This window comes from Kogia breviceps, chromosome 3, assembly GCF_026419965.1.
Source record: "Kogia breviceps isolate mKogBre1 chromosome 3, mKogBre1 haplotype 1, whole genome shotgun sequence".
NCBI lineage: Eukaryota > Metazoa > Chordata > Mammalia > Artiodactyla > Physeteridae > Kogia > Kogia breviceps.
In genome coordinates this window covers 9897279-9907642 of record NC_081312.1, presented here as the reverse complement: position 1 = coordinate 9907642, position 10364 = coordinate 9897279, and the positions used below count along the sequence as shown (strand labels likewise).

General features: G+C 53.2%; 1 protein-coding gene across 1 annotated transcript; it reads right to left on the bottom strand.

The window, feature by feature from the left end:
• Positions 1 to 7722: 7722 nt before the first annotated feature.
• GSC (goosecoid homeobox) lies at positions 7723 to 9631 on the bottom strand. The gene is made up of 3 exons (XM_059057135.2): positions 9194 to 9631; positions 8469 to 8728; positions 7723 to 8149 (listed from the first exon to the last, which is right to left on the bottom strand). Exons 1-3 carry the CDS (start codon positions 9546 to 9548, stop codon positions 7994 to 7996), a joined length of 771 nt encoding a protein of 256 aa, XP_058913118.1. The 5' UTR covers positions 9549 to 9631; the 3' UTR covers positions 7723 to 7993.
• Between the last annotated feature and the right edge of the window lie 733 nt (positions 9632 to 10364).

Genomic DNA, 10364 nt, shown 5'->3' with positions numbered 1-10364 from the left:
TCCTGAAATTGTTTCTTGTACACACAGACTACAGCCCCAAGAGGGCAGCTCCCAGGCAGCAGGCACCGTATTGTGTTTTTCCATATGCTGCCTTATAAACCGCCCCGTACCCCCCATCACAGGGGGCCTACTGTGCTAAGACCCCAGAGAAAGGAAACAAAGCATTAGGCAAACAGATGTAAACCCTGCCTCCATGCCTTATTGACAACAGACTCCATTTCTGGCTTAAACTCTAAACTTTAGACTGGCGAGGAGCAAACTTTTTCTATGAAAGACCAGGCAGTTAACATTTTCCATTTTGTAAGCCTTACTGTCGCTACTGCAACTGTTCGACTCTGCCATTAAAGGGGGAAAGCAACTGTAGAAAACTCATAAATGAATGGGCATGGCTGTGTTCCAATAAAACTTTATTGACAAAACAGACACTGGACCAGATTGGTCCTCTAGCTGTAGTTTGTCCACCCCAGCTTTGCAGGATTACTTGAGATGACATTGAAACCCCTCTCCACACAGACAACATCAGACCACACCATAAAATGTCCCAAACTCTGCCTCAAGCCCTAGCTCCCTCCATCTCCACAGAAGAGTTGGTTTTCATCTCAGCATTTACCCCTGAAATCTGAAATCACAGCCCGTCTGCTTGGGGACTAAATGTGTCCCCCAACAGAACCAGGAACTCCAGGATACTCCAGTATCCTCAGCACCTAGAACAGTGCCTGGCACAGACAGGGCACCCTTTTAACGTTTGTGAACTGAATGGAGGCCATTATTAATATTATCATTGTTGAAAATCTTCAATGAATCATGTTGTTGACGTGCTTGTATTTTTAATGCGTTGATATATTTACCATGACTGATCACCTGTGTTTGCAAAACCCCAGGTGATTTTCATGTGTTGCAGGAAATTATAATCCTCTCACATTGGAAATGAGGGGGCTGAAGCTCACAGGTGACGCCGCCTGCTGGTGACCAGGCAGAGATTGGAGCCCAGACCTCCTGGTGGGTTCTTATTAAGGGAGGTAGCCTGGCAGTGTAGAGAGAGCACTGGACACGGAGTCTCAGATGCGACCTTACTTGAAAGAACAATGTCGTTTCACCTTCTGCAAGATGGCGACAATAATACCAACTTCACAGGGGCAGGAACGGGATTAAATAAGGTGCAGAGGATAAGGCACTCGGAACAGTGCTGGACATGGCAAAAGCCATTGAAGTAGCTGTCCTTACATAACAGGACAACAGCAAACACTTCCACCCAGCCTCATAAGGCTTAGAAGGGATTAGATAAGGATGTGATTATGAAACTGTCGATCCTCCCACACATAAGATGCATTTTTTTTAACCACACCCTCCTGGCACTGCAGAAAATATTTCCCTTCTTAAAAGAAAACAAAACAAAACCAGAAACTACAATGCAAACCTCTTCCATAAAGACAGAAATCAACCATAAAGACCTATGATCTTTTCAGAGCTTTAATTGCAGTCAGGAAAAGGGTTAAGTTTCCATCCACTCACATTTGTATCAGGGTCCAGTTACCACAGAGGCCGAAACTGAAACAAAACCAAGGGGGTTTCATCACACTAAGGCATGGGGTCTCTGTTTCAACCCATGCAAGTCGGGAGTCTTCTTGCAGCAGAAGCAGACATGAAATGAAAACAGCAACCCTGAAACAGAGGGAGTGTCACCCTGCTCCTGGCATCCTGCACCAGTGGAGGGGGGACACCTCTTTGAAGGTTTCAAGCATGGCAGGAATCATCATGCATGCCCAGATTATGGTTAGGATGGCGGGGGGAAGGGCGGCACACACACACACACACACACACACACACACACACACAACTTTCCATCCTTGCCCACTTCAGTAGAAAGTGATTCACTTGGTTTCAGATTTAAATATTTATTCCTCAAATACAAAACAATGTTGAACAGGCACAGCCCCTAATGTCCCAGCCATCTGGGCTTCGGTCGGAACATCTTCAGATGAAACGAGCAGATGGGATTCCGACTTCACAGAGTCCTGAGTCTTCTTAGCGGAGGGGGGATCTTTCCAAATGCTCTGGGCTTCCCTGTTTCTTGGAGAAGGGCAGTTTTATTTTTCTGGTCCCAGAGTTAGCACTTTGAGGATTTTCAAAGGAGGATTAGCGCTATTCCATCTGGAAAGAAGCATTGCTTGGTCTTGCCAGGCGATGTCAAGAATTTCTTTAGGACACGAGTAAAACAGGCACAGTCACCGTGAGGCTGGCTGGTCGAACGTTAACTGGTGCGATTCAGACCACGCTGGCTCCAGGGCTGTCTCTGCAGTGAGCTCCTACCTGGCTGGCACAGGCCCTCCCAAGCCCACAGGCTCCCCCTCTCAGGTAGCATGCCCTTGACAGCCTCTCCATCCTCTGTGCAGCCCTGCAGCCACGTGGGACCTCTGCCACTGCGCTGTGGACGACCTGTGGACACCGCACTTACGACACTCTGTATTTCTCACTGTAGGCTGCTGGAAAAGAGAGGTCTTTTCTCCAAAGAGGTCTTATTTTTTAGATATTTCTGTGCCCTCCTCCAAATTTTAAACCAGCTACCCTGTGTTAGTTCTGAGTGTGGGGGGGTGGGGGGGTGGCAGTGGCCAGGAAAGAGCACTCAGCCTTCCCCAGTTCCACAAGGAGAATTTGTCCCCTGAACCTGCAGCGCTCCCTTGCAGGGTCAGTCTCACTGATCACGCAGCAGGGGTGAAGCATCTCCTGGGCTCGTCATCGTACAACTGGTAAATCAGGGAGGAAATGATACGGACACTTTGCAACTCTGTCCATCTCGGCTAAAGTTATCTCACTAATGATGGCTTCTATAAATCAGCTCAGGGTAAGGGAGGGCGTGCAAACGCCCAGCTAAATGAAGTTCATCTGACTGAACCCAGCCACTTGATTCGGTCAGCAGACGCCGGAGGACCTCAAAATTAGGAAAACAGAAGGTGTAAGTGGAACGAATGCCTAAGGAGAGGAGGAGGGGTTGGGAGAGGAATTCTTAAGATCTCTCTTCACTGACGCGTCCCAGGGCTGGACACTTGAGAACAAATGAGGGCTGCTGGAATCCAAAAATTATAGACCCACTTTAAAATACCGCAACATGCCATAATTCATCCTGTTTGTTCTGTGGGCCATTTGCACTGCAAAGACAAAGACAATGGCTTTTTATCTTGCCCAGATTTAAAACACAGCTGTGACAAACAGAGGTCTTCCATGTTGTCACATGGCTCAAGGGACAGACCTCGGGGTTACCCCATGTCCCACCGACAAGTGAGAAACCCTCACAACCAAAAGTCCCAGCCCGATCCATGTCTCCCAGAGCTTTCAAGGAGCTTGGCACTGGATGCTGTGTTTGGTTTTCATTTTCCTTTTGAAAAACTTCAAGGTCATTTCACAAAACTTGGAAATCGAATCCAAATCCGCTCCCAGTTCGCCCCTTCTTCACTGTCAATCTCCATGTCCTAAAGCTCTTAAGCAGAATGCAATCCATTATACCTTATCAGATACTTCCTTGTCTTAAACCCATGGCAATCACATTTAATTTCGTTAGAGTTTGTGTCCTGTGGTCATGTATAAACTCCTAAGCCAGCAACAATTAAAAACAAGGTGCATTCCTGAATTTCTAATTCCAATCTACTTAGGCAGAGCCTTAGCCAGCCGATTTGAGGGTGGTTTTTCAAAACACACAATAATAAATGTGTCAGACACTCTGCTGGGTTCTTATATTATCTCTAATCCTCTACCCAAGCCCATTTTGCAGGTGAAGAAGGAACCTCTTCCAGGTCACTTGACAAGCACACAGTCCCATCCGGATGGAGGCTTGGACCAGTGTGACTTAAGGGCCAGCCACCCAGCTGTCCACTCGCCACCTCATGTTGCCCTGCCCTCCCTGGGCTGGAATTCCATCTTCGAACAGGTGAAAGTTAGCATCTGTTTCACTTAAAGAGGTGACTGATTGGATGCGCAATGAACAAAGGAGGGTTCATTGGGGGGACCCTAGGTGACAGACGCAGCGATCTTTGGGTGGGGGACTTGGTGCCTGAACTATTTTACTGAAAACCTCGTACAATTCAGAAAAAGCATGCCCTGTCACCCCTACCTCTCGGCCCCCATTTTCTCCCACATGCCAAGAAATGAAAGGAGGAATCCGCCAACCTGATCTCACACACACCCACTGAAACGACATCCTTTACAACATCCTTTCACAAGGCTTAGAATGTTAGCTCAAAGTTCCAAAGTCAGTAAAAGGCAAACTTGATTGAAGAACTGTCATTGAGATACTCTCTCCAAGGGTGTGATTCGTAAAGCAATTGTTTTACGCCCTTCCCCCTCCCCCATCCCCCCTGCATAGCCCATGGCTAAGAAGATGATCGCACCCTCCCTGGAGCAAGGGGCCGAGCATCTTCCCCCATACACTCCATGGTCTCTTACTGGTCAGCTCCTTGCAGTCAAGGGCCTCCTTGGCTCAGGTGACCTGGGGTACCCGGAAGTCGTTACCCCATATCTTGCCACCAATCCCAAGAGGCAGGTGGAGGCTCTGCTCAGGTCCTCTCTGCCCTTTACTAAGTGTCCCAGGGAAGGCATTTAGTCTCTCTGAACCTCCATTTCCCATCTGCAAAATGGGCTGCGACTCCCACCTCCTGAGGGCTCGAGAGGCCTGTAGAAGGGGGCTTGACAGTCGAAAGTGCTAGACTGATGTCAGGGGTTCTAATGGTCACCATTGTCCTTTGCCAGAGCCTGTCTGGCACCTCGTGGCAGATTAATTGCTGTGTCCCCCCAGGGACAACTGCCTTCACTTCCATCACCACCAGGAAAGAACAGCCTGGGTTCTGTGAGGCAGCCTGATTTATGGAAAAGAGCCCTGTCCCTCGGAGATGGCAGTTCTCATCCTGGCCCTTTGTGATAACTTTATGCCTCAGTTTGTTCAATGGTGAAATGGGGAGAACACCTTCAAGCGGGAAGGGGGACACGCTGTGAAGACCGGAAACCACTTCGCCCGTCACCTGGCTTACGTCCCACCCACGTGAACACATACACATGACTTTCCTAACACTGGGATCCAAATTCTCACCCAAGACAATTACAAGGTCCAAAGACAGCTCTTGAAAGCCTTCTGCTTTCAGACACCATGTGGTCCTCCCTGACCCCAACAGCCAGGCTAAGACAAAGGTTTGAGCCCCACAGCTGCCTGGGGAATGCAGGAGGAGGTGGCTGGACTGTAATCAGAGCATCCTGACATTTCCCTCTTTGCTCCAGATGTCTGTTATGTTTATTTCCTGTGGGCTGGGCCGATACTAAAGTGCTTTGCCGGGTCCTCCTGCGTGAGGACCTGGACAAGGGGGAGCTTTCTCTTGCCATCCTGGCCCCGCCCAGGCCAAGCTGGGAGCAGCCGGCCTGCTCCCCATCCTGCCCCCCTCCTTGCACACCCCACTAGCTGCGGCTTTTCGCCAGGTGCCTGTGGGGGAGGTGTATCTGAGAACCTTCCCCCCCTCCCGCCAATCCGCCTCCCTGTCACTTGTTGAGGACACTTCTCCAGGCTAGACAAATACAATTTTTTTTTTAATGAAAGATCCCATTTATAAGGAGTCTAGGGACAAGCTGTGGAGAAAGACACACAGGAGGTTATAGAGTTCTGGAGACGTCAGATTTCTCAGGGTGAAATGATGCTGCCTGCTTCTGTTGTATGTCAGAATGTTCTAGACTAAGGGAGTACTGGAGGAAGGGTGGAAGACAGGCCTCACCCCTCTCCAAATGAGACAGAGAGCAGCACCTGGGCACAGTGATACAGAAGGGGTGGGGCAAACAAGGCTCTCCCCCTGGGAGTCCGATACCTAACGAGGAGGTACCGTAATGGCCATTGCAAGATTCATTTGAAATTAATGGAACAGCTTCTTTGAGTATTTCTCACCAGAAATGACATTAGTGGAAGCATTTCCAATTATAATATAAGATTTACTTGGGCAAAGATGCTGTCTCCCCTTTATTTCTTACAAGCTGAATGTTGTCAAAAAGTATTTAACCTTTCTGAACCTTAGGTTCCTCGTCTGTAAAACGGTGAAAACATTCCCCATCTCAGAGTACATGAAAGGTAAAATGAGATAACGTACATAAATCTTGAAGTGCTGTCTGACATAATATGTCATAATCACATTAAGAAAAAATAAGTAGCCATGAAAGATTCCCCCGTACTAGGTGTCATTCTCCCTTTAATGAGATAGATAGTGCCTCAGGTCCACAAGCCCCCTGAAAGGCAGATGCTCTTACTGTGCCCATTTTACAGTCATGGAATTTGCCCAACGCCACAAATGACGGAGTCTGGAGAGGAACCAAGGCAATCTTGCCCCTTGAGGTAGACCTGGTCTCCAAACTGCTACCCACCTCCTTCATTGAGGGATCCTCTTTATTTAAAAGGTGCTGTTTGGGAGCCACCCCTTATTTCCTAAGTGCTTTCACCTGCTCCAAGAGTTGCTTCTACCTTTTAAACCCGATAAACGCTGTAAAAAAAAAAAAAAAAACAACAAACACACACAAAAAACTACCGCTTGTAAAAGAAAAAAAAAAAAAGGTTACTTTGTGTGTGCTGTGCTCCTTGCCGGAGGCGGCCCAGGAGAAGGCACGAGCTCACCTCCTCGTTAGCAGACACATCGGGACGCTCTCTGAACCCGTCTATAAAATGGATTTAGCACAAACCCAATAAAGTTTAACCTATTAAAAGCCATTCTTGCTGGCCCTCGGCCTCCACTCCGTCCTCGCCATGGTCTGGAGAACCGTGCAGAAGTCATGCTCTCATCTTCGCCCCCAGCGCTCCTCCAGCACCGGTAAGCATCTCCAGGCCTTCCCAAGCTACTGACCAGCGCCCCAGCCGCTCCGGGGCTTCTCCTACTCTGGCCCCATCCCGTGCAGTGCAGAGACAGTAGGCAGAGAAAGCCAAAGGCTCAGCTCTCCCACCGCACTGTGACTCTGCCACAGCCGCTGGTGTGCTTTAGGCCCTGCAGGCAGACAGAATGCAGGGCTCAGGATGTGTACCTGGTCATCCCAAACCCCCAGGGAGAAGCACGATGCCCCCCCCCCCCCCCCCCCGCCGCACCGGCAGGCTCCCCACTGAGCTCTTGGGCGCACAGCTCCGGGCTGTCCAGCAGGGCTTCGGGGTTAGAAACTTTCGCCGGGGAGGAGGGGAGCGGCGAGAGAGACCAGCAAAGACTCAGGAAAGCTTCTGGAGAGAGGGCATGCCTGCCTAATTCCACGCGGACCCGCCGCCTTAGGTCTGGGGATTTCGCGGGAGCAGGGCCGAGTGAGAAGCCTAAACCGACTCTGGAGACGCTCCCAGGATCCCTCAGCTCCAAGCAGATCCTTGCTTATCCGCTAGCGCATGGGCAGCAAGGAGGGAAAAGGTCCTGGCTCTCCCCATGGGCGAGGGGGAACAGGAATCCCAGGCAGCCTGCTCGCAGGGACAACGCTACGCCCCCAGACAGCCGGCAATGCCCTCTCCACCCCTGCCCGGAAACCTACAGACGAAGTTTACACCAGGACACCCGGTCCCGTGACCATTCGTACCCAGACCTTCTGTCTCTCTTTTTTCTTTTTTTTTTCTTTTTTGGGCAGGTCAGAGCTGCCCAGTTTTCCTTTTGAAGCTATAGACTAACTAGATTTTTTTGTGGGGGGGGGGGCCTCAGATGGTGCTGGCGGTGGGGTACGAAATACAGAATATGGCCCGTCTACATCGCCGTCACTTTATTGTATTGTCACCGTTAATTTAACTATAAATACTACGTGGGGAGTGAGTCGCCGGGGGCCTCGGACTTCGGGACGACAAGCCCCGGCGCGGCCCGACCCCAGGCGCCCACCCTCCGGACGGTACACTATTTACAGCTCCTCGTTCGTCTTTCTCGACCCCCCTCCCGCAAGGCAGCGCGTGTGCAAGAAAGTAGCATCGTCTGGGTGTGCAAGTCCTTCGAGTTAGGCAAGGGCCACGGCCGGCCCGCGGCCGTCAGCTGTCCGAGTCCAAATCGCTTTTACCTTCCTCTTCCCTCTTCTCAGGCGACGCCTTCGACGACGTCTTGTTCCACTTCTCGGCGTTTTCCGACTCCTCCGACGAGGACCGCTTCTGCCGCCTCCATTTGGCGCGGCGGTTTTTAAACCAGACCTGTTGCGCAACGGAGGACCAAACAACGGTTAGGATCAAAGGCGCGCCCCCGCCATGCCCGGGCACCCCTGGGGCGACCCCGGCGTGGAGAGGGAATCCGGGGACCCCGCGCGCACGCCATCAGAAGGAGACCCGCTCCCGCTTCCGTATTTTCATCCAACTTCCTGGGCCTAAAGCGCCCTCCAGTAGCCTCCAGGCCGCTGCTGGGATGTTTTTAAAGAGCAGGGAGACCCAAGGAGGAGAGCTGAGCAAACCCGGCTGGAGTCTTATTTCGCTGGGAAGGGCCGTGGGGCGCGCCCCGGCGGGGTCCCGCGCCTACCTCCACTTTCTCCTCGCGGAGGTGCACCTTCCGGGCCAGCTGCTCGCGAGTACCCACGTCTGGGTACTTGGTCTCCTGGAAGAGGTTCTCCAGAGCTTCGAGCTGCTCGTCGGTGAAGATGGTGCGGTGCCGCCGCTTCCGCCGGCAATGCAGCTGGTTGAGGAGTTGCAGCTCGGTGCGCGACAGGGTGCCCACGTTCATATAGGGCAGCATCTGGTGCGGCACAGGGGACACCAGCACCGAGCCGGGGCCCTCGTAGCCTGCGACAGAGTAAGGCGTACGGTCAGCCGCCGCCGTTGCCACCGCGCGCGCACACGCCCGCCCGCCACCCACTCTGGATTTAAAATCGTCTGCAAGGGGGTTCTGGGAATTGGGGGTGCGCGGAAAACAGGGTGTGAGGAACGGGGGGGCCGTGCGACCGCGTCCACCCGCACACGCGCAAAGCCGGTTAGGGAATCCTAAAAGGCTAAATTCTAAAATCCTAAAAGTCTCCTCCACGCAGGCACTGTTAACAGTCTCCGCTAACTCTCTCCTAAAGTTTGCAGCAACTGTGCAAACGCCTGCGCCCGATCCACGAAAAGACGGGGGTCGGGTGGGGGCAGGTTTGCAAGAGGAGAAAAGTTTGTGCAAAGCGAAAAAGGCGAGCGCCACCGCCCACCCACGTCCCGGGCGCTGAGGACGGCAGCCGGCCGCCGAGGCCGAGGCCGGCGCGAGCGCGACCCTACCTGGGGGCGTCGGGACGCAGGAGCACTGCTGGGCACCCAGCGGCGGCACGGCCCCGCAGCAGGCCGGGCCCACGGGTGCCGCCTGCACGTGCAGCTGCCCGTAGAAGTAGTTGTTGTAGCCCAGGCGGGAGCCGCCGACCGCGGCCGGGAGGCCTGCGCCGCCGGGGGCCACGGGGCGCGGGTAGAAGGCGCCATAGTCCGAGGAGGCGCCGCCGCCGGCGCCGTAGAGCGAGTCCCCGTGCAGGGCCGGGAAGACGACGGGAGCCGCGGCGCTGGGCGCCACCGGCAGCACCGAGTCCTTGCAGCGCGGCCGGGCGGCCAGGATGTTGTCGATGCTGAACATGCTGGCGGGCATCCCCGAGCCCCGCGCCGGGACCGGGGGCGGCGGCGACGCGCCGAGGAAAAAGCCTCAAAGTGGGGGGGGTCCACGCTCCTCCCGCGGCGGACCAAACCGAAAGAGAGAGCGCCGGCGAGCGCGCAGCCCCGCGCCCCTCCCCGCCCCCTGCGTCCGCTCTCCCTCCTCCCGCCCTCCCCTCGCTGCAGCGTTTGCCGAACTCAACTCGCGGGTAGGACGGAGTTTAGACCAGCTGAACCTCTTGTTGGTTTTATACTGAGTCGACGTCATCCTGGATTTAGTTCCTGGTAATATGCAGATGACAAACAGAACCAGATTTGGCCCTTTCTGTTCCTTTGGGTGGGGGGGCTTGAACAGAGGGGGAGGGGAAGAGGTGCCAAGGGGAGGGGGCTACGGGGGCCTGCAAATAGATTGTGGATTGCGAATTAATGAAATTAACCTAATCTGTTCCATTCAGCCGCCCCGCCGCGGGCCGGCGGAGCTGGGCGGGCGTCCTAATTGCCCGGGTTAATCTCATTAATTCCACCGTGAGGCCGCCGTTAACAACTCCCTCTCTGCCGACCTCTCCGCCCCCCACCTACTTTCCTCAGATTGGGTCCCATTACTGGGTGCGATTTCCTCTCCATGAAACTCAAATTCACTGTGGCCAGTTTTACTTTGGGGCTACATTTTTTCTTTTCCTTTCGGGATGTGTTTTGTTTTAGAAAATGCTAGGGGCTGCGGCCTCAATCAAGCGAGATTGAAATTCCGCTCTTCCTTAGGCCCCCATGCACTGGCCGCCTAGTTTCGCCTCTGTTTTTTATCTTGACATCCTCT

Coding starts and splice junctions, on each gene's coding strand:
- GSC (XM_059057135.2), bottom strand. CDS start 9,548: ATGCCCGCCAGCATGTTCAGCATCGACAACATCCTGGCCGCCCGGCCG. Junction 8,729..9,193: donor CTGCGTCCCGACGCCCCCAG/GTAGGGTCGCGC, acceptor ACTCTGTCGCAG/GCTACGAGGGCCCCGGCTCG. Junction 8,150..8,468: donor TCCGCGAGGAGAAAGTGGAG/GTAGGCGCGGGA, acceptor GTTGCGCAACAG/GTCTGGTTTAAAAACCGCCG.